The following is a 22,697-nucleotide window of genomic DNA, read 5'->3' as shown; positions in this document are numbered from 1 at the left end:
GATTGGTTAGTACCAAGATTCACCTAAGTGGCCAATAGAAAAGCTCTATTTCCATACCTCATTTGCATAGTTCTGCCCATAGATGACAGCCTTGCTGTTTGTCTTCCAATTAACTAAGACGCAGTCTGCATCCTTCATTAGCATAAAGGCCCTATAAATAGCAGAAATCCGCTTCGTATTTTCATTTTATTTTTGGTGTTTTGAAATTTTAAAATGCCGGAGTCAGCGAAATCCGTTCCTGCTCCGAAGAAGGGCTCTAAGAAGGCGGTGACCAAAGCCCAGAAGAAAGATGGCAAGAAGCGCAAGCGCAGCCGCAAGGAGAGTTATTCCGTGTACGTGTACAAGGTACTGAAACAGGTCCACCCGGACACTGGCATCTCATCCAAGGCCATGGGCATCATGAACTCTTTCGTCAACGATATCTTTGAGCGCATCGCGGGCGAGGCGTCGCGCTTGGCGCATTATAACAAGCGCTCGACCATCACGTCCAGAGAGATCCAGACGGCCGTGCGCCTGCTGCTGCCCGGGGAGCTGGCCAAGCACGCCGTGTCCGAGGGCACCAAGGCTGTCACCAAGTACACCAGCTCCAAGTAAAACTTGCCAAGTAAGCGTCTTTTGTATCTAACCCCAAAGGCTCTTTTAAGAGCCACCCACATGTCCACAAAGAGTTGTAATCTGCTGCTTATATTCTGTAAGTTGGAGTTTGGGCAAAAGTGCATTAATTAGAAGACAAAGGTTTGGGCAAAAGTGCATTAATTAGAAGACAAAGATTGATAAATTTGTAAGTCCTATGAATGGGTATAAGGAATGACAACTGAAGTTGTTAAAAGCACTGCAAGGTTGTTGGTTTTGGCATTGTTGGGTCAAATGTTATCCATTACCCGTTGCAATTAGGGGCTCACCCCAAGTATAAAGTCAGCTATTTTTTGAGTCCCAGTGATCAATGTACTGTAATTGACCTCCAGCTATCTGAACATGAAAATTAACTGCGTAGGTGGCTGGTGGCTTGTAATACGCAGTCGGGGTTGACGAACTGCTTTAGGAGATGCTTGCAACTTGGCAAGTTTCCATGGAGGTTGAACTGAGGGCTGGCACCGAAAGGCGGGGAAACTAGGCGGGAAGAGAAAGGACGCTGTTGAACTTGGCATACAAAGTCTCTAGAAGAGAATTCCCAAACCAGGTAGTCGCGCGGCAGGGAGGGGGGGGGGGGGCGGGGAGCTGGCAAGTTCCACCTTCCCTTAAGCAGTTTAATCTTTGTTCCAGGGGAAGATTTTAAGGTGAAAGAAACGCATTTTCCATTTAATTTATCCAAGTCTAGAACACATTTTCAGCACCTAGGAGTAAACTTTGCTTTCTCTGTAAAAAAGTGGGAGGCTACAGGAATAAAATTTATGTTACAAAGAAAACAGGGTTTTTTTGTTGTAGTTTAACGATTTGAGGTAAGAAACAATGTGATTTAGATTACTTAACATTAAGACCCCGTGATTCTAAATGTGCAGTTTTCTTTGATACCTGGGGAAGATACTAAGGCCTGTCTGGCGCTAGACAGGCGTCCATTGGAACACGGCTCCACAATTACTGGCTGCCTAACCTGGAAGTTACCTGAGAAATGAAGTGCAGCCCTGGCTTAATTAAGGTAGAATTGCAAATATAGGACAATGGCACATGCTTATCACACAAGCTCTTCAGCCAAACTATAAGGTTTCCCAAGTCCTTCAACAACTGAAATTGGATTTTTTTCTATACCCCTAGTGAGCCTGCCCAAGGACTGATCATCCAAATCAGACTAACCTCTCCTCACTGCCAACTAATCAGTTTACCCAAAAAATGTGCAAACATTCACTATCCCAGGCTGACTACAAGGTTTTGTTTTGTCTTTGTTTTCTCCTTCTCTTCCCCTCTTTTCCTCACATATAAATTCTGGTTTGCCTTTGTTGGATGAAATAACAACTATTGCTTGCTTTCTCTTCAATACAAGAGCAGGCTGGCTAATCATTAACACTTGGACCATTTATTTCTGAAGATTCCACCAAGACGTTGTTTACCAGAGCCCTATCTTAGGAATCAATAGAAATGTGAACTGAAAATGTACCTTGTCTAGCCCTGGGCACTTTGAGTTTTCTGTTCATCTTCCTTTGGCTCTTGTATGCTAAAATTTATTTTTGCCCAAGTTTGTTTCTTATTTTGGTTCTTAGATTGTGCTTTGTCGATTGGATACACATTAGTGGTTTTATCGCTAGATCATTAATTAGTTGGTGGCAGAGGACAGGGTATCTGGAATCTGGTTCATTTGTTCATCTTTTTTGGGTTGCTTGTGTTTGTCTGAGGATTCTGATCATCTCTGGCATTTGAGAACACAGGACCAGGAAGTTGGTGTTTTTCTTTCTGGCCTTTGATGGGATCCACTGTGTTTGGTGTTTTGTGTTTGTATTCTGTGGGTTCTTTTAACTAAAAATCAGAGTCTCTTTCTTCCTTTCAAAACTGTCTGTTTTCGTGATTACTCAGTATGAGTCCAAATAATTGTCAGTATCTGCAAAAATAACATTCCTGCTTCAAAGATAAATGAATATAAAATGGCCGCCTAAAACTGTTAACTTTAATAAAGCGTTAGACCTAACAGGAGACTTAAGACAAGAAAGGAAACAAGGAAACAGAATCTCTAGCCTACAATTGGCCTGTCTCTTGCTATGCCGAAGCCTCTAAAGTTTATTATTCAATAATTCCAAAAAAATATCGTCCCTTCTTGCTCTTTAAGTAAGGTCAGAGAGGAGAGAGAAGAAATAATGTCATTTATAAATAGAGCTGAGTCAGAAAAAAGAGAGGGCTTCCAATACCTGTATAAAACAAACATTAAATAGTTTATTAACCTTAATGAGTTCATTGTGAGGGATATGGCACTGGAAACTAGAATTTCCTACCAAACTTAGAAGGATATCAGAGAATTTACTCATATTCCCAGCAGTGGTGTTCCCTGAGGGATCTCTGATCTTAATCACAATTGTTTCTTTAACTGATCAACATACTTAAATCTCTGGTTGCTTTTAAATTAAATCTCTTTAAGTTTTGCTCCAGTTTCACAATTAGCTCCTCTAACTTGTACAATGATTGAGAATATTTTCTGCTTTATGAATACAAATAATTTTGAGCAAATTATCTACCTCAGCAGAAAATTTTAAAAGTTATAATGTAAACGTAAATAGCTTATATAAAGACTAAAAAACATACATCAATTTAAAATAAGAGCAAAATCAAATTCTCCAGATGCTTTAAATGTGCTACCTCTTTAAGTTGTAACTCAGACAGAAAAGAAAGTTTAACTGAATTTAATTAGTGGTCTTAGTTAACACTTTACAAGATAAGAAACAAAACAGAACTACTCCATTATTTTTGAACAACTTAAATATTTTAATACATGGCATGTAATTCTATAGGAAATTTTAAAATCACATATTTCTAATCAAGTTAATCCTTAGGATAAATTTGCTGGCTTAACAATTTTGCTTTACAAAATGGCTCTACATCTTTTTCTTTATTATTGTCATAATATAAGAATAATGTTAGTATAGTATTCTAGTTTACACAAGTTTAGGGGTTATTTTCTTTAAAAAAAAATAAGTTAAAATTACTAAATTTCTTTAACTCTACTGATTAGATGAGTTATCATCACTTTATTTAAAATTTTACATTACGTAAATTACGCATTGAACTAAATTATCACAAAATAGTGATAATGTGGATAGGTAATGTCATTTTTAAAATGGAATTAATTTTTATAATGTTACAAATCATAAGGACTCATTGTGTCAGCTTAAATACTGAATTCAAAGTCTATAGCTAACTTTAAAATTTTAGATAAATATTAAATTGAGTAAATTAAATAAATTGGAGGGTACAAAATACACATCACTAAAAACAGATCTACGCAAGTCTTTTATTTTCACACAGTTGAGAATGACCATAGATTAACAGGTTAGAGAACATATAGATGCCGTAAGAGAATAGAAATAGGTATGCTTGTTTTTGCTACTTTAAATTTGTAGAAGGGATATGTAAAGTGTATATGTGGTCTGAGAGGACAAGGCAGGTTTTGGACGGCCTCCCGGTTTCCTTATGCCTATGAGGGAACACAGTTGCCTGCTTTTCTAAAGGGCTGTCGTTAATACAAACAGCTCTGACTCTACCAAGTACTATAGCTGCAGAGAAACACAAATATGTACACAAGCAATGGCTATGTTTGGTCTGTTTATTTATTAGAAAGTTGTTACTGTTCATTAATGTAGTAAATTCAATTTTATATGTATTGTCTTATTTATGCTGATAAGGTAAAAATACTTTAGAGCTGCCAATAAAGACTGAATGTATAACTATATTAATTTATCAACCACCCCTCAATAAAAATTGACTATCCAAATATCTCATCTCTCTGTAGCCCAACCACCTCCAGACTTCATGGTCATGTAACAAAAAATAACTCCAACAACAAGCACAAACTAGTTCAAGTTTTACAAAGATATTGATTATCTCAAAGACTTGGCAAGTGATTGAATCTTGCCATATATCCAATTAGTACAAATTGAAAATCAATAAAGGTGGGACAGTGCTTCAACCATATCTCAAGAACCACAGCATTAACAAATCAATTTCATGTTATTGCTTTGAAATATATGGATCTTTTTTGCCACCTGGGAATACTTGTAATAGTTTTAAATAATAAAAAATGAGATCATGGATAAAATATAAAACTATTCTTATTAGAACATATCGATCTATATCAACCCCTAACTGCTGAGAAGATAATACAAATAATTTAAAGTAAAATTCCCAAAAGAACATAAACTTACTGTGCCAAAATTTTACTTCTAACCTTAATAATAATGATAATATGACCTACATCTAAATATTCCCATAAATTCTCATCATTTGAAATTGTACCACAAGATCCATGTGACTTGTCTTTTCTTCTCTTTTGACATGTTTCAGGTGTCAGATATTATCTAAAACTAATGTAGGCTACACTGTCATATATACAACAAATGCAATCTACATTTCAAAAAAAGACTTCAACAGACACACCTCTACATAATATACAATTAAAGATTGTATTAAAAGAGACTCCCCAAAGTGTCAACTTTTAACAGTGCTAGAAAAGGCCATTTCCAGTATTTTTAACTACAAATGTTGTTTTTAAGCTTCAGGACAAATGGATTTTCTGTTTTTTTTCACAGCATAAACATGTTTAGAATCCTACCACTTGAATATACACTCTCATTGGAAAGCCAATCTTGACACATTAAAAGATTTCCAGAATTTTGGAAGTAGGAAGCTTCCTCCTAAGGTTCTACAGATCAAGATGAGATCTAGAATAGATAGCTTTTTCCTTCTCCTTCCACTGTTTTATTCTTTGTCCTTTTCTCCATTATCAGTTTTTCCAAAGATTAGATTTCGGATTTGTTCTTCCCAAGTATTAGAAAAAAATTAAAAATCCTCAGAGCTTAGCCCTCTATCTATACCTTGACTAAAATTTCCTGAACAAAAGAATGTGTACCGCATAATTTATTTCTGAGTATGGCTCAAATTAGAGTTGAAACTGTGGTTAGGAAAAATGACACTTAATTTAACTTAAATCCATCAAGGTAATTTTTGAGGCCTGTTCTTCTAATTAAGACACGTCAATTAAGTACTGGAAGATAATAGAGATTTCAAATATTTCTTATTATATTTGTGATTGTCCTCGTAACTTTTTTGTCTTCCTCCTCTGTCTAATATGCAGATGACTAAGTGTTACAAAGAGGAGACTAAAACCCGCTACTCTGTTATGAGAGTCTTGACCAAAGTGGGGAAGTTGAGAGACTCTGATGCCAGAAATGGTGAAGATATGACCTACCTAAGATGGAAATGCTGACTGAGAGCCAGTGGACCATATTATACAGAGGCAGCCTGTCACATATTCTTCACAGCCAATCTTGAGAGTTTTTAGACAATCACTCTTTTTCTTTTTTTTTTAATCCTCTTTGGTCTGTGTAAGAACAGATTGTCCACACTGAACTCTTTCCTACTGAAAATAATGTACAAACATGACATCCTGTTCCTAGACAGTCCAAAGGCATTTCCTCCCCTCTTTCTCTTTCATAGTCATCTTTTTTGACTTTGTTGGATGAAATCAATCTATTGCTTGGCATACCTTATACACAAGTTAACAGTGTGCTAATAATTACCTAAATGTCTTTGAGTTACTGTTTAACAAACCTAGTACTCTAAGCCTGTGGGGTGATAGCAATTACCTACTTGAGAAGATGGGGTGAGGATTAAATGAAATAGCAAATATAAAATATTTGTCCTAGAAATGGTATGGATGCCAGTAAAATGGCGGCACAGCATTGCTCCTTGTTGACAGAAGTGTAGCCCCCGGAGATAGAACCTCCAGGTTTGACTCCCAGCTTGCCACCTATTAGCCGCGAGACTGATGCAAGTCATTAATCTCTCTGTGCCTCTTCTATATCTTGAGGATGATGGTAATAGCACCTACCTTCTAGATGTTTGTGATGATCAAAGACCTTTAATGCATAGAACACACTTTGAAGAGTGCCTGGCACATGGTAGGTGCTCAGTTTTTGTGTGATGTTTGACAAGTTTCATTTATAACCTTCTTTATACCCTAAAGGGAACTAAGGCAGCTTGTGACTGAAGACCTCAGTCGGTAGGAGCTGGTCTTTCTTAAATGATAGGAATTTCACAAGTGATATAAAAAGATTGCTAGCAGATTCCTTTGCATTTACCTTGGTCCAACAGGTTGAAAGAAAATGCATTTTTTTTCCCACACTTGTACTTAATTAGCTCTCTAGGCGTATACCTAAAGACATAAGGAATGATAGCTATCACTTGTCTTGAAGCGTCCAGATTTCGAAGGGTGTGTAGATTCAGTACTTTGCAGTCCAGCAGTCCTAAATTTAAAAGGTATTAAAAATTATTTAGCTTTTCCAAACTTTCACCCTGTGCAATCCTGGATGACTAAGCGTAAAATTAATTGGGTCAAATACACAGCTGCCTTTGACCTTGCCAGCAAGACATTCTAGGCTCTGACTAAATTCTTTGGACTCTGAAAATCAGCTTGACATATCTTCAGGTACTATGGGTTTATTATAAATTAGGAAAAAGTGAGTAAATATGGAGAATCAACTACTTTCTTATTGTCCCATCTCAGTTCTGAGGAAGGAAAATGAAGCTTTGGTTTGCTCATTTAAAGCCTTACATAACCTTATCATCCAATAAGCAATTTGTATAGTAATTAATGGAAAGAGCTGGTTTCTTCTTGCTATGGGTATTCATGGTATTAGATCTCCCCAGCTGCAGGCTCCAAGGGATGAAGGAACAGAAATGATGGGACTTGTCTCATTCTATGAAGAGACTGATATACTTAGAGGAGGCAATACTGGGGTGAAACCTTGACTTCATCACTTACAGCTCTAAACTTGTCTTCTGACAAGATCGAGTTCTCCAACAGTAAAAGAAGTGGCTTCAAAAGCAATAAGGAAGAAACTTTGTTCTCATTTTCTTTTCTCTCTCCTCTCCTCCCCTCCTCCCTTCTTTTCTTTTCTTTTTTCCTTTATTTTCTTTTCACTTTTTTCCCCTACTGTAATTGGCCCAAACTCAGCTGTAGGACAGGATATAAAAATATCAAAGATTAAAATGTGCCCCTTTTAGGACTCCCCTGGTGGTCCAGTGGTTAAGACTTCGCCTTCCAATGCAGGGGGTGTGGGTTCGATCCCTGGTCAGGGAGCTAAGATCCCACATGCCTCGTGGCCAAAAAACCAAAACATGAGACAGAAGCAATATTGTAACAAATTCAATAAAGACTTTAAAAAATGGTCCACATCAAAAAAAAAAAAAAAAGAAATCTTAAAAAAAATGTGCCCCTTTTATTGTTAGATTTGCTTAAACAATTAAGGTGGTAGATGCTGGTCACTAGATTTTTAAACACATGCATTTGGGCTTTAATGCACTGAAATACATATATTTTTAAAAATTGAAATAAATAAACAAATACAATTGTGTGTTTAAGAATTCCACAGAGATGATTCAAGTTCTGAGATCTTGAATGGAAGAAAGGCTGCTAGCCTCAAAGGTGGGTCAAGGATACTCAGCAAGCATCAGGGTAACAGCTTTTTGGAGGTTTTGGAAAGCGCTTGGCCTCCCCGACTCTAAGCGTCAGAGACTGAGCCTGGCTCCGTCGATTCTAGACATAAATAATGCTGAGTGGATTGGACTTTTTCTTCCTATATACTCTTCTTATAAGTTTTTTTTTAGAGCAGTTTTAGGTTTACAACAAAATTGAGAGGGAGGTACAGAGATTCCTCAAATACTCCCTACGCCCACACACCCATGCATAGCCTTTCCCATTATCAGCATCACTCACCAGAATGGTACTTTTTTTTTTTTTTTTTTTTAAACCAAGGATGAACCTATATTGACACAGCATAATCACCCAAAGTCCATAGTTGACCTTAGGGTTCATTCTTGATGTTGTACATTCTCTGGGTTTGGTCAAATGTATAATGACTTATATTCATTGTTATAATATCATACAGAATTTTTTACGGTCCTAAAATGATCAGAAATTTTAATAAGCTGGAAATGAGGGGAAGGGGCTGTGTGGTCTTTATCCTTCTGGCATGTGAGCTGGGGCATCATGGATGGTCTGGAATGGGTCTGAAAGAGCTGTATCTTCCTTTAGGATACTCCAAAGACCTGAAACACGGTTTGATGGACTCTCCCCCTACCCACTGTCTGCGGCCTCTTTCTCTCATGTTCTGTACCGCAGCCAGATTTGCACACACTCTGCTTTCCTGGTTTTCATCCTCCCACATATGCTGGACCTCGTCTTTGATATTTTCACCACAGAGGGAATGAAGACAGAGTTTTGGGATGGTCTAAGGAGGGGATTTCTTCCCTTTCTCTTCTGGTCCTAAGGACCACCTTCTGGTTCTTGTTCCTCCGGCCATCTTCAGTGACTGTCTCCTTGGAAAAGGACAAAGTCACTGTCCTCCTGGAGCTTACATCTCAGCTGGGGAAGAGAGATGACAAACAATCGTTACTATGAGTAATTATATAGAAAATGAGAAAGGAATAAATGCTATGGAAAGGGAAAATGGAAAACAGGAAACGGGGGGATCAAGAGGGGCAGTAGATATAATTTGCACATTAGCACTAATTAAAATGCTTAATATAACAAGAGTAGTTAACACTAGTGTAGCACTTAGTATGGGCCAGGTACTGTTCTGAGTGCTTTACACTATTAACTCAATTTATTCTCAGACAATAAAATGTTATTTGGAAAGCACATACAAAACTCTTGGAGGAAGACCCAGTAATGAAGAAAAGAAGAGAAATCAAAGCCCTATTGATTCTACCTTGAGTACCTGTCCCTCTTTTTCTAGTACCACCGTCACTGCCCTCATTCTGGGTGTGAGCTGGTGAGAAGAGCTGTGCTTCCCTCCAGCACAGTCCTTCAATTTGGTGCATTTTCAACAGTGTTTAAGATAACACGTACCACTTGCAATTGTTAAGGCTGCTAAATCTGAAGCAACAGTGAGTTTGTTAAACTACTGGAACATCAGAGATCACACCATGAGTCAGCAGAGATGGTCAATGGTTTGTGTGGGAGACTGTGGCCCTCACCAGCTAAAGAGAGGACTGCTTCCCCCTTGCCCACCCACCACTACCACCAGGATCTGCTTCCAGGCAGAGCTTTCTCAAAACTTAAATGTGTAACTGTGACTACATTTTTACAAGCACACACAAACCATGTAGCAAGAGCCTCTCTCTGTAGAGTGATGGCCTGAGTGTAAGCTGTGTCAAGCGTGGCTTATAATTACGAGTATTCATATTACCCAAATGTGTGACCAATTTTCACAGAAACCCATATGTCCCTGCCCCACTAATGTGTCAGCCCACGGGTAGTAAAGAGGACTCCTTAGTAAGCAAACCCTGCATATATTTCCTTGCACTGAATTTGGACACCAAGAGAGCATAAAATCAGGTTTGCCTCTGTCTACTTGTGAAGAGGAGTTGGAAAAATGCATTTTAGAACAACCCAAGAAAGAGACTAAGCATTTATTTGGGTACATTTCCATTAGATGTTTGATTTGGCTTATTTGAGAGTGGGGAATGATTTCATCTGCCAGCAGCCCAGAGAGATGAGCATGTGAGAGAAGGGAGGCTTCTGGGAACTGTTAAAACTGCTTCATGTGGGAATAACAAGCTTGAACTCTTCAACCTGTTGTCATGCAAGGGCCTTCCTCATCCTTCACGAGCGGTTCTACAAGGCTCACCCCCAAGCACCTCACCCTAGACAACCCCCACCATCTGGCCTTTGTCACTATGTCTCCTTTGTGAAAAGCCCTAATACCCTTTCCTCACCTGACAAATTCCTACCCGCCCTTCAAGACTTAGCTCGAATGTAAGTTATGGGACACTGACGAGATCATGCTCGTCTTTTATTTACGAGTGCACATAGACTCAAATGCTAGAGGGTGTGGTTTACTGTAAAGCATGGCTCACCATCCAACAGCTGTGCCACCTGGGAAACTCAGTCTCTCTGAGCCTTAATTTCCTCATGTATAAAGCAGGGAGGACCATCATACGTACCTCAGAAGGTTGTTGCAAGATTAAATGCATTGGTATCTAAAGTGCTTAGAGCACTGCCTGGCACAGAACAAACACCAATGAACATTAGGCATCGCCATTATTACTGTTCTCAGAATCAAGTACAATACCAGATATTTGATGAATTATAGAAGTGAATTAATTAATCAATCTCTCTTTTTACAGGAGGAGCAAATGGGCTTTAGAAATGTATTTTCCCACCCCTGGTCACTGCTGGACACTGTTGCACCTCACAAATAAGTCAATGAAAATGACTGATACTAGAAGAAGATAAAAAGAGGTATTTTTAACAATCACGGAAGGATCAATAAGAACTTGGCTAAAACATTTATTTTGACTATAAAAATATTAAATGGTAATTGCAGAAATTTGTAAGAAGAGAAATATATAACAAACAAAATTAAAATAAATCTTAGAATCTTTTCTATATGTATATAAGATATATGTATATATGAATATGAACATATGTATGAGATCCATCTCTAATAAATATATATCATATATAAAGCAAATTTAGGTATCATGCTACATATACACATATAGCTGATTTTCTAGGTAACATGCCTAGAAACACACATTTTTTATAGATGTATTATTACTTATTAATTAGTCCTCTGTTACTGGCTATTTAGACTGAGTTCCATTTTTATGCATTATAAATCATACAGATCACACTTCTTTTTACATAAATCTTTGTTTAAGTATTTGATTATTTCCTTGGGACAGACTTCTAGAAGTAGAAATACTATATCACAAGGTAAAACCATTTTTTAAGGCTCTTAATATATACATTCATCAAACTGCCATTCAGAAGGACCATGCCAACTTATAATACCAACATAATACAAAATTTCCTATTTTACAGCAGTCATATTTACTGAGAATATTTTTAAAACACTGTTAATCAGATAGACCAAAAAAATATATTGAAATGTAATTTCCTTCATTATGAGTGAAGGTAGTTTTTTCCCCATATTTTTATTAGCCATGACCCCATAAGAAATAAGCTGCTGCAAACAATGAACAGGATTGCAATCGTTCCATGGGAAAGCACTCTGTAAAGAATAAGTAGGCTCTTAGGTTAAGACCAAAAAAGGGAATATTTATCAGGTGCCTCCTTTGCCCAGGACTGTGCTGGAATAATGAACCATGTTTGGCTATGTGTAACTAAAACTACTTTTACCTAGGTTGTCTCTAATAAGCCTCCTAATCATTCCATAAGAAAAGTATCTGCTATGGATTGATTTATGCCCACCCCTCCTCCAAAATTCATATGCTGAAGCCCTAACCCCCAATGTGACTATATTTGGAGACAGGGCTTTTAGGAGGTAATTTAGGCTAAAGAGGTCATAGAGGTGGGGCCCCTAATCCAATAGGATTCATGGCCTTATAAGAAGAGGAAGAGAGAGCCATCACTCTCCTGGTGTGCATGCACTCATGAAAGGCCATGTAAGGACACAGCAAGAAGGCAGCCATCTATAGGGTAGGAAAAGAGGTCTCACCAGAACCTGACCATGCTGGCACCCTGACCTCGGATTTCTAGCCTCCAGAGCTTTGAGGAAATAAATTTCTATTGTTTAAGCCACGCACTCTGGAGTATTTTGTTTGAGTAGCCTGAGCAGACTAAGAGTGAGATGGGAGGAGAGCCTTTTGAAGCCAGATTTCTTGAAATCAAATCCCAGCCTTTCCTGCTCACTAGCTCTAAGACTTTGGGCAAGTTATGTGACTTTTCTGTGACTCAGTTTCCTCATCTATAAAATGATTTCCTACATTTTTTTTTTCTAATTTTTTTGGGGGAAAATACTTGGGACAATGACTGGCACATATATACGGTGTATATGTGTGTGAGCTTGTTTTTATGGTATCTTTTAGATTTATAATGCAAAATATGAATCATGGTTTTTTCTCTGGATCTTAAATTATGGAATCTAAGAATTTTAGAAAAGTATCCAATTCTCTGTTACTTTTACAGCGATGAGTGATATGTTCTGTCAACCTGTAAATATAAGGATCAATCCACTCATACCCGACCCTAAGCCACTGACATTTAATGGTACGACCTCTCAGGGATCACCGAGGTTCAGAGAAACCAAATACATGTTAAAACAGAGCCCTTGGTAAGATGCACCCGTAATCTCTCTAAGGAGAAAAAAATTTTCAAACTGAGGGTCACAATGTATTAGTAGGCTGTGAAATCAATCTCATGATTTGCAACCAGCATTTTTAAAAAAATAAAATAAACTAGATGAAAATATATCAGAATGCACTTAAGGTAGTATTGTTTTCAGAATTTATGTTTCAGATGTGTGTGTAAGTGCACATGTGAGCATGTATGTGAGACAGAGAGAGTGAAAGAGACTTTTCTACCTCACTTTGCAATCAGAAGTTTGAAAGTCTCATCATCTCATTTCCTCTTCAGAAGTATTTCAAATGTAGACTCTCTCTTTTCCCACACTCTCCTTAAATGAAGCTCTTGTCTTTCTTCTGAGACTATTACAACAGACTACCAACCTCTGACATTAGGCTCTCCACAATAATTGTTTATGTGAAAAATTGAAAATCAAGGCAACTACAACAACCATACAAGAAGACAACTACTACAAAAATACACAAACTCTCTCCTTAAAAGCCTCCAGTGGTTGCCCAGCCTGTAGAATGTTACCAAATTTCTCACGCAGGCATTTGTGGATCTTTACAAGATGGTCCTTATGGGATTTTCTTTTGCTGAACCCTGGACTCTGGTCATATTACACCGTTCCCTCAACATCCTCCTGGAAGGCCGGGCCTTGAAACTCTTATACACCTCTGAGAAAGGTGAGTCCTAGAACAAGCCCAGAGAAGCATCCTAGACATTATTCCAATAACTCTTTTCCCACAGCTCTGCAGGACACCTGCCAGCCCAGTCCTGTTATAGATCTGGGTCTGTCGTTTCCACTGAGCTCTTCAGACCAAGGTTCCTGCCTCATATTTTATAGTTAATTAAGTGCAGGGATTGTATCTGTTTCCTTACATTTTTTTTCTGAGGGTGGAGGATGAAGGGGGTGGGGGTGGGTATAGGGGTAAGGTTTGAACTAATGAAACCAGAAGCAAAACTCAGTTCAAGATGCCCTCCACAAGGGGGACCTGATTTTAGCCAAGCAGATTATCATGTGTGAGATCCACGTAATTTACTCCATGCTTGAGGGTCTGCTATCAAGCCTTAGGGACTGAGAAGTGGTTTTAGTCACAAGCAATCCACATGCCTGTAGATCATCGTTTATTAGATTGTTTGCCCAAATGAGGTGTCATCCTGAAGTTTTTTGACAATTCTAAAAGCATCTTCCAACTCTGCAGTGAGACATCTAAGATATCTGTGTTGCTTCCCTCATATACATAAATATTTTTCAATAAAAATCAGGGCGTGAATAATTTATTTTCTCCACCAACTGAAAGCCAACCATTTGGAAGACCACTTAAAAGAGATGAGATAAGTCATTCGGTAAAAATTACTTTTATATTTACACGGAAAAGAGAAAGTTTTGTTCTTCCCTTTGAATTTTGTTGAAAATCGAGGGCTTTATTGAATAGTTTTGGCATGCAGGGTCATTTTTCATTAAAAGGCGAAAAGGCATCTTAAATCTGTATCTCTATGGATTATTCGTCAGTGGAACCAGGGCGATTCCGTGCAGAGGGTATTCGAGGCTTTCAACTTTTGGGAGTGAAACAAACACAAATGCTCCTTCCCCAAGGGGCGGGGGCGGTGCCTGAGCGACGCACCAATCACAGCGCGCCCTGCCCTATATAAGGCCCTGAGGCCCGTGCAGCAGCTTACGCTACTTGCTAGGTGGTACTTATTCCTCCACCCTAGGGCAATGTCTGAGATGGTACGTGCTGCTCTAGCGGACTCGGTTCCACCGTCCATCGAGAAACGTCCCCCCAAAAAGCGGGGCAAGAAGCCGGTTGGCTTGAAGGGTGAAAGTCACAAGACCACAAGCGCCTCATTGTCCAAGTTGATCATCGAGGCCCTTTCTATTTCTCAAGAGAGAGCTGGCATGTCTTTGGCAGCGCTAAAAAAGGCGCTAGCAGCCGTGGGCTATGACGTGGAGAAGAACAACAGCCGCATCAAACTGGGTCTCAAGAGCCTGGTTAGCAAAGGAATTCTGGTGCAGACCAGGGGTACCGGTGCTTCCGGCTCTTTCAAGCTCAGCAAGAAGGTTGCCACTGAGCCCACCAAGGGAAAGGTCAAGAAGCCTGCTTCTACCAAGACGAAGAAGCGGGTTTTGGCCAGAGACTCCAAGTCTCCACAGAAAGCTAATAAGACCAACAAAAGAGCAAAGACGCCGAGGACAACAATGGCTGAGAAAGCTGGTAAGAGTGGCAGAAAAGCTAAAGGCGCCAAGGGCAAACAACAACAGGAAAGTCCAGCGAAGGCCAGAGCAGGGAAGCCGAAGGCTGGGAATTCTAAACTGACCCAGTCGAAGTCTAATCCGAGGAAAGCAACAACCAAGAAGTGAAATTTCTGCAACGGCCAGTTTACATAGAACCCAAAGGCTCTTTTAAGAGCCACCCAAATGATTTTAAGAGGGTGTAACATTGCGTTTTCAGAAGACTCCGGAAGAAAAGACTATTCGTCAACCTTATCGCTTGCAAATAAGCAAGTTTGTGATGCGGTGATAGTGTCTTGTCAGACAAACGGTACAGACTCTGAAGAGCTTCAGATACTTAATGGTATGCTGACTGCCCAGTTCCAGAAAGTTAGGTTGTCCATCCTAATAAAAATAAGGCACATTCCTTGTATGTAAATTCCTAAATGCTTAGAGAAGTGCTGGATTTTAAGTCTAGAGAGGAGAGGAGATCAGCTCCGTGCCCAACCATACCTGACCATGTTTTTTCACCTAATGCTACTCTAGTATATGATTTAATGTGCCTTTCCATGTAAGATTTCTGAGCTCAGTCTCCATGGACTTTACAGGGGTTAATATACAGAAACCAAGGTCTCAATTTGGATTAGTGAGAAGTTTACTTCTCGTTAAACATTTTTCTTTCCACTATGAGTGATTAGTTGTGTAAATCACAGAGGTTTCCGTTTTACATTTGCAAGAATACTGAAATGCCTTTCACCTTCATTAGTTTGCAAGTAGTTACCAGATGACTTTATATATTAAGCACATACTGTTACATTAAAATTTGGTTTGATAATATAATTAGTCTTAATGTAACTGTTCTCTATTTATGAAGAGAATGATAGGCTTGTTCAGATTGTGCTACACAGGCTGAAAAATGTTAACTCTAAAACACGTATGGAGATGTTGGAGGTTCAAATATTAGGGTGTGACCTTTAAATCACAAACCTGCTTGTACTAGGAAACGCTCAGGGTCGGAGTTAAAGCATCTTTTTCGCTTTAAACAGTTTAGTTTGTTTTCACTTAGTTTGTAATTTAGCATTCTTAAAGATCCTCGTAAATAAATTTATACTGTTAATCTTATTTTGGGCCTTGGTATTGGGGGCGACTTCGAACAAAGCCCAGTGCAAAACTACGTAATTAATGCAGCCTCCCATGCAAACATGTTCTATATCCTGTCTGAATTCATATGTATAATCGGGCCACAGAAAAAAAAAAATTAATTGTATCCTATATGGAAAACGACTAAATACAATGGTTTCTTTGCTTGGATAAGATGGCCATTGTTTCCCTCTGAAGTTGGAGTTGGGATAGTGCAGGAAAATTCTTCACTTGCCGGACAAGGCAGTGAGCTACTTCTCTGTGCCCAGCAGTGGACTGACCCCAGACTATCATCGCAGAGGGAAAGGAGGAACAACTGGCTTCATCCCGCCCAGAAGCCAGCCGACCTCCCAGCACTACTCCAACCTGTGTAGAACCGGCTCGGCCACTCTGCGATTTTGCTCCTCGGGCCCTTTAGCGCCTGGCATGCATCGGATTAAAGAATTAACCAATGAAGGTTTTCCCTTAAGTTCCGGGTACCAGTATGAAACCCCTTGTTTTGGCCAATAGGAAAACAGCCTTTTAACACCACCCTCCTCAATTTAACAGCGGTTTCTTCGCCACACTGAGAACCAGCCAATGAAAGCTTGTCCCCGAAGAGCCTTCATTTGCATAGCTGTGTGTCGTGTGGGTGATACTGTGAACTTTTGTGCCATGGATGCCTCCAGCCGTCCACTTAAGGACAGTTCTCAGAGTATTTCCAGGTGCACAAAATAGGCACATTTCTCTCATGGATCCGACCTTATATCACTTCGCGTTTCACCGTCTTAACACCTTAATATAAGCGCAAAGCCCTAAATACTTACATAACTGCGTTGTTAATGCAGCTTCCGACCATACTTCACATATGAAATTAACTCTGACATTTGGCTTTCACACACCTCCGCAACGTCCAACAGCCCTTCCGCGAGTTTGTGGGCGGCCCTGAAAAGGGCCTTTTTGTTTTTTGTAAACGTCGAGGTCTCGGCTGATGCCGTGATCAACCACCGAAGCCGTAAAGGGTGCGGCCCTGGCGTTTGAGTGCGTAAACCACGTCCATGGCGGTAACGGTCTTCCGCTTGGCGTGCTCGGTGTAGGTAACAGCGTCCCGAATCACGTTCTCCAAAAACACTTTCAGCACCCCGCGAGTCTCCTCGTAAATTAGCCCGGAAATGCGCTTGACACCACCACGGCGAGCCAGGCGACGAATAGCCGGTTTGGTGATGCCCTGGATATTGTCCCGTAAAACCTTGCGGTGACGCTTAGCGCCGCCTTTACCAAGGCCTTTACCACCCTTCCCACGACCAGACATGGCTGTTGTCGCAGTAACTTTTTGAACTTAGCACTGCTCTTTAAATAACATTCTTCCGGACCTGATTGAAAACGAGAGCCCTGGTGGATTTTTTTTCCAAATTAGGTCATCAAGGGGTGGGGCAAGGAGGGGCTTATTAACATTTCAATGTTTTGATTGGTCGAAATACCTCGCTCTTCGTCTGGCGGGCCGGAAGGTGAGGTGGACTTCAATCAGCTGAAAAGCTTTAGTTTCTCTTTTGCCTTGCCCTATTTTTTTTCTGTGCGCGTTTGCAAGTTGAGTGTATTCAGCTCAAGGACACGGAGCAAAGAGCTTCACTCCACATTTCCTTTTGGTAACTTGGTAACTAATAAGTTAGATAATGGTTCCTTGGGGAAGGTAAAAATAATGTGTAAAGGAAGATAGAGTTATAGGTCAAGGGACTTTCCCTTTCAGTCCTTTTAATGTTTCAATTTTAAAGGACGCATTTTGATGGGTGAAGTATAAGCCGGCCATGAAGAGGCTCTCGTCCTAAAAGATCTGTGTTTGGAAAGACAAAAAGGTAGACAAACGACTGCAAATTAAAACTTCTTCCTTTTCTTCTCTTCCTCCATTCAAACACGTACTGGGTGACTCCTTTTTCTGCAAATGCATGTGAGAGAAGGAATTTAAAACTAGGCTTGGGTAATCAGTTACCTCTGGACCCTCTTCCTGGCCTTCTGCGCCTCATTGGCCTGCAGTTCCTAAAAGCTCCTTTCCTTCTTTCATTAATCCTTTCTCAACCTTCTCGAGTTTTAGAGACAAGAACATACGTTTGTTTTTTAGAGTCCAGGATTAATAGTAAGATAGGGCTAATACTTGATTAAGGTCATTACAAAGCCTACAGGGCCCTCCCCTGGGAGGCCTACGATGAGATTATGGGTGTTTTGAACAGGTTAATCCCATTTTTGTTTTCATTCTTTTTTTTAAAAAGCCGAACAGAACAGAACTGGATCTGAATATGGTTTGAAGAGAAGGATTTCTCAAATCAAAAAGTTTCTCTTTGGCTTCCTGACAACTTTTAAAAATTTCCACAGTAAGAGTTACTCTAGTTAAATTGGAAAAAAAAAAAAAAAAAAAAAAAGACACCCCTCCCCCCCCATCCTGGTTAATAAATAAATGTCTGTTGGGGAGATTTAGAATGAGATTATGGCCTGAGAGAGACCTCATATAATAACCTCAGACTTAGGTAAAAAGGGAGAAGAGACCCAAAGATGGAGACAAAAGACCCAGGAGAGGGCAGGAAAGCTCTGGATGACATATGGTTTTATCACTTCTGAAATAATTAGATGGTTACATTCTTCTGCCCCAAAGTGAGTGTTTTTAGGCTCCTGACTTTCACTACCCTTTCCCACCACAAACATGCACCTTATAAGCGGAGACTTAGCTAGGAAGAAATGCCATTCATTACAGAGGAAAAGTGCAAGGTCAGAGTTCACAGGTAAACATGAAATCTCAACATGCTTTTTAATTCATGAAAATAAATTTAAAATAATGTGTATGACATGGTTCTTTTTTTCTTATTCCCTTCTCCTAATTTCTTGTTTTCTAATTTTTTCTCAATGACATTGACTCAAAAATCATGAATGTCAAAACAGAAATATTGGGCTTCCCTGGTGGCGCAGTGGTTGAGAGTCTGCCTGCCAGTGCAGGGGACGCGGGTTCGAGCCCTGGTCTGGGAGGATCCCACATGCCGCGGAGCAACTAGGCCCCTGAGCCACAACTGCTGAGCCTGCGCGTCTGGAGCCTGTGCTCCGCAACAAGAGAGGCCGCGATGGTGGGAGGCCCGCGCACCGCTATGAAGAGTGGCCCCCGCTTGCCACAACTAGAGAAAGCCCTCGCACAGAAACGAAGACCCAACACAGCCAAAAATAAATAAATAAAAATAAAAATAAAGGAATTCCTTTTAAAAAAAACAAATATTTAAGAGGTATACAATTATAGATTTATATTAAAAATGGATTCTTCCACTCTAGGAAGAGTTCAGGTATTCCTTGGTCCTGTAGCTTGGGAAAAGGTGGGTCACCCTGGAACTCTCATTCTCAGAGTGAACCTGGCTTCCCAGAGCCCCATTCATGTGAGCGAGGCTCTTCAAATAAAAAGCCTACAAACAAGTTGTGGCTAAATGGACACATGAAATATTCACACAAATAAAACTGTGATGTTAAACAAAAGTCTTCTAAAAATATAAAATGCCCAGAACCACTCTCCACAAACTAACTCAATCAGAATATCAACGTTGAAGAATATATATATATATATATATATATATAATATATATATAAATATGAGGAATATACATACACATATCATCCCATGGAATATATATGTATTCAAAAGACAATTCTGATACTTAGCCAGAGTTGAAAACTACCAGAATATACCAGCACTTTTCAGGGTACAGTTGTACTTTAGGAAAAAGAAATCCCAGGGTAGAAATACTTTTGAGCAGTATTATAGTTGCAGAAATACATAAGTACAATCTCGCCCCACTTAGCCTGACAGGGATTTATAACATGACAGTAGTTAGCTCTGGGCATTTGGGGACACCACTCCTGGTCTGGGGCAGACAGCTCTTCTGACCCCTGGCTGATTTATCTCCTTCTCACCTAAGTCTTTAATGCATTTCTCTTTTTTCAGCCACCTGATCTTTACTTTGGTATGATCTATTTTCTTATTCATTTTTCCTGAATTAAACTGTCATTCCCACTGGCATGTTTTTGGTTCCATAAGATACATATACTGTGTCTCTCCATATTTTTCTCACTTCCTCTCCTTATCCTTCTAGGAAAACGTTCCTGCTTTTTCTCCTTATTTTATTTTATTTTTTAATTTTGGCTGTGCCATGTGGCTTGCGGGATCTCAGTTCCCCATCCAGGGATTGAACCCGGGCCACAGCAGTGAAAGTGCCGAATCCTGACCATTAGACCACCAGGGAACTCCCTGCTTTTTCTCTTTAGTTCAAACTCTTTTACTAAAAGTTTTTGGCACTTGCACTTTCTAGGCCTGCTGTCCTTGTGTGAGTTTTCTCCCCTAAATATTCATAATACATTTTGACCTACTAAAGAAAATGTTATTTGGAAAGAGAATTTCTAACAGTATCCTTTCTTAAACATTTGCTTCAAAATTTTTATAAACATGTTTGTAGTTAAATTTGATTTTCAAAATTCCATTGAATACTTCCTTAATCACACACACAAAGCCCGAAGAAAGGATTTTGCATTTTTTTTAATGGTGAAAACTGAACACAAAAGTACACAAAGCAAAGATCATTAACTGTTATATCCATGTTTAAAACAGGTGCTTTCTTGCACACATAGTGAAGCTCCTTTGGCAGTATCCAAGTTGCTTGCTGACTATCTTATGAAAATGCCATTGTGGTCACTCTGTTTACAGAATAAGATCCAGGATATTTCATCAACTCATAGGGTAAGGTTAACTGACAAGACTTTCACTGAAGTTTATACAAATATTGGTGTTATCCTCACCTCCCCCTCCACACACAAATGCACTGAAGGCTCCAAAATTCTATTTTAGAATCTTTCGGTCAAAAGCCAGAATTTGTTTTTTTTTTTTTACTTAATTACTTTATTTACAATACTTTCTACGCAAATCTGGTGAAAAATGATTCACAGGTGCTTCAATGCTACCCATCCCATAATACCTCCCTGAATGATAAATAGAATAAATAAAAATGTGAATTTGATAGTTAGAATTTTGTGTGTGAACAGAAAAAAAAAATCCCAAATGTTTCAAATATTTATGAAAAAATTATAGAGTATAATCTGAAATGTTAAAACAGGTTCTCTCCTCACTCAGGAAATAATCAGAGGTGCTGCCACTAGGCAGCAGAATGGATACTCAAAGGAGTATCCTAAAAAGATGCAACAATGCCAGCCACACGTTTTCTTGATTCAGAGAGAGGGATTGTGTAGTGGCTATGAATCTGAGCCAGGCTAGCTGGGAAAAAATTCAACACAATCATCTTCCAGCTGTGTAACCTTCAGCAAGTTAACCAACCTCTCTGTGCCTTGGTTTCCATACAGCAAAATAAAGGTAGCAGAATAAGAAGAGTTTCTACCTCACAGGATTCTTCCAAAGAATTAATATTTAGAACACGGCCTGACATCTAGTAAGTACTCGATAATTATTAGCTGAAAAAAAATTAGTTTTAGAAAATATTTAAGCCTAAGAAGACTTTTCTGAGAATGAAAATTCATTCAGCCAAGAAATAGAAGCTACAGAAGCATCTGCTTAAAACACATCATATGTATCTCTCGTACACATGAGTAAACACCTTAGAGAATTACTCAGAATCAGCATATGTGAGATACCAGCATGCATGCCAGGCCAAGTAATAAATGCACGCAGGATGTCAAGGCAACCCAGGCTTTTTAATCAAATTGTCACATGAAATGATTTAATACTTGTATTAATATTCTACATGTTAATCACTGATTCAAAAAGGGAGAAGAAAAAATGATGACCCAAAGTCCACAGAAAGAAATCAAAATTAAAAATATCACTCCACGCATGTGAAAATCTTCCACGGTTAAAGTCATGCATTTTAAAATTCTAGTTATTATTAGAGTGTGTAGCTTATAAGAACCTTGCAGCATTTTAGAGAAGGTCTTTTGTTTTTAAGTGTGTGTGTGTACCTGAAGAATGTATCAAGTACACGGTACTCTAAGACTATATTATTATAACTTAAGCCGAAGTTTTGCCTGTACCGCCCAGCAGCCTTAACCAACTGCTGGCAGGTTGCCTCAAAGATCACCAGGTTTGTTCGTTTTCCTTCTGTTCTGTTCCCAGTTCAGGTAGCTCAACATTGCCCTGTGATTCCAGCGATTCAAATAGCTGGTGAATAGTTTCAGCTTTGCTCTCTCAAATTTTCAGGGGCTTTTCTCCAAAAGTGATCCCCAGCGCCCCACCCCTTGTTTATTCTTTCCCCCTGAGGAACCCCCGCCCCCCACCCCACAGTCGAAAGACCACTGTGACATTTTTGGCCACCAGATGGCGCGCTTCTCCTTACTACCACCCTTGTAAATGGTTTTGCCAGAGGCAAAATAAGATACAGATTTTTAAATGTACAGATTTTTAAATCTGACTTTTCAAATGTAGTTGACCTTAAGAATTGATGAACAAGGCCAGAAAAGTTAAGCTAAGAAACACTGAAAGAAAATGGAGATTTATAACTACGGTTATTAAAAAAAAAATTAGCAGGCCACAGTTGCCAACTGTTA

At 39.3% G+C, this 22,697-nt stretch overlaps 4 protein-coding genes across 4 annotated transcripts in view; 3 read left to right on the top strand and 1 right to left on the bottom strand.

The window, feature by feature from the left end:
* The window catches only part of LOC132374416 (uncharacterized), a 112,354-nt gene that overhangs the window by 50,132 nt on the left and 39,525 nt on the right, over positions 1-22,697 (top strand).
* LOC132374431 (histone H2B type 1-C/E/F/G/I-like) lies at positions 204-10,918 on the top strand. The gene is made up of 2 exons (XM_059938095.1): positions 204-604; positions 10,828-10,918. The coding sequence occupies exon 1, from the start codon at positions 214-216 to the stop codon at positions 592-594; it is 381 nt and encodes a 126-aa protein (XP_059794078.1). The 5' UTR covers positions 204-213; the 3' UTR covers positions 595-604; positions 10,828-10,918.
* LOC132374436 (uncharacterized) overlaps positions 8,055-22,697 on the bottom strand; it is a 58,210-nt gene continuing 43,567 nt past the window's right edge. Inside the window, exons 4-5 of the mRNA XM_059938100.1 lie at positions 16,952-17,453; positions 8,055-9,061 (exon numbers count right to left, since the gene is read on the bottom strand). Of these exons, the coding sequence (XP_059794083.1) occupies positions 17,125-17,453 (329 nt within the window). The 3' untranslated portion in view covers positions 8,055-9,061; positions 16,952-17,124. The remainder of the gene's footprint in view (positions 9,062-16,951; positions 17,454-22,697) is intronic.
* H1-6 (H1.6 linker histone, cluster member) lies at positions 14,487-15,274 on the top strand. The gene has a single exon (XM_059938099.1). The coding sequence runs from the start codon at positions 14,514-14,516 to the stop codon at positions 15,153-15,155; it is 642 nt and encodes a 213-aa protein (XP_059794082.1). The 5' UTR covers positions 14,487-14,513; the 3' UTR covers positions 15,156-15,274.

This window comes from Balaenoptera ricei, chromosome 11, assembly GCF_028023285.1.
Source record: "Balaenoptera ricei isolate mBalRic1 chromosome 11, mBalRic1.hap2, whole genome shotgun sequence".
Classification (NCBI taxonomy): domain Eukaryota; kingdom Metazoa; phylum Chordata; class Mammalia; order Artiodactyla; family Balaenopteridae; genus Balaenoptera; species Balaenoptera ricei.
Note: the sequence above shows the minus strand (reverse complement) of the source record. Positions and strands in the feature narration are given on the sequence as shown.

Bases quoted from the DNA above. Each gene is read 5' to 3' on its own strand.
- LOC132374431 (XM_059938095.1), top strand. From the start codon at position 214: ATGCCGGAGTCAGCGAAATCCGTTCCTGCTCCGAAGAAGGGCTCTAAG.
- H1-6 (XM_059938099.1), top strand. From the start codon at position 14,514: ATGTCTGAGATGGTACGTGCTGCTCTAGCGGACTCGGTTCCACCGTCC.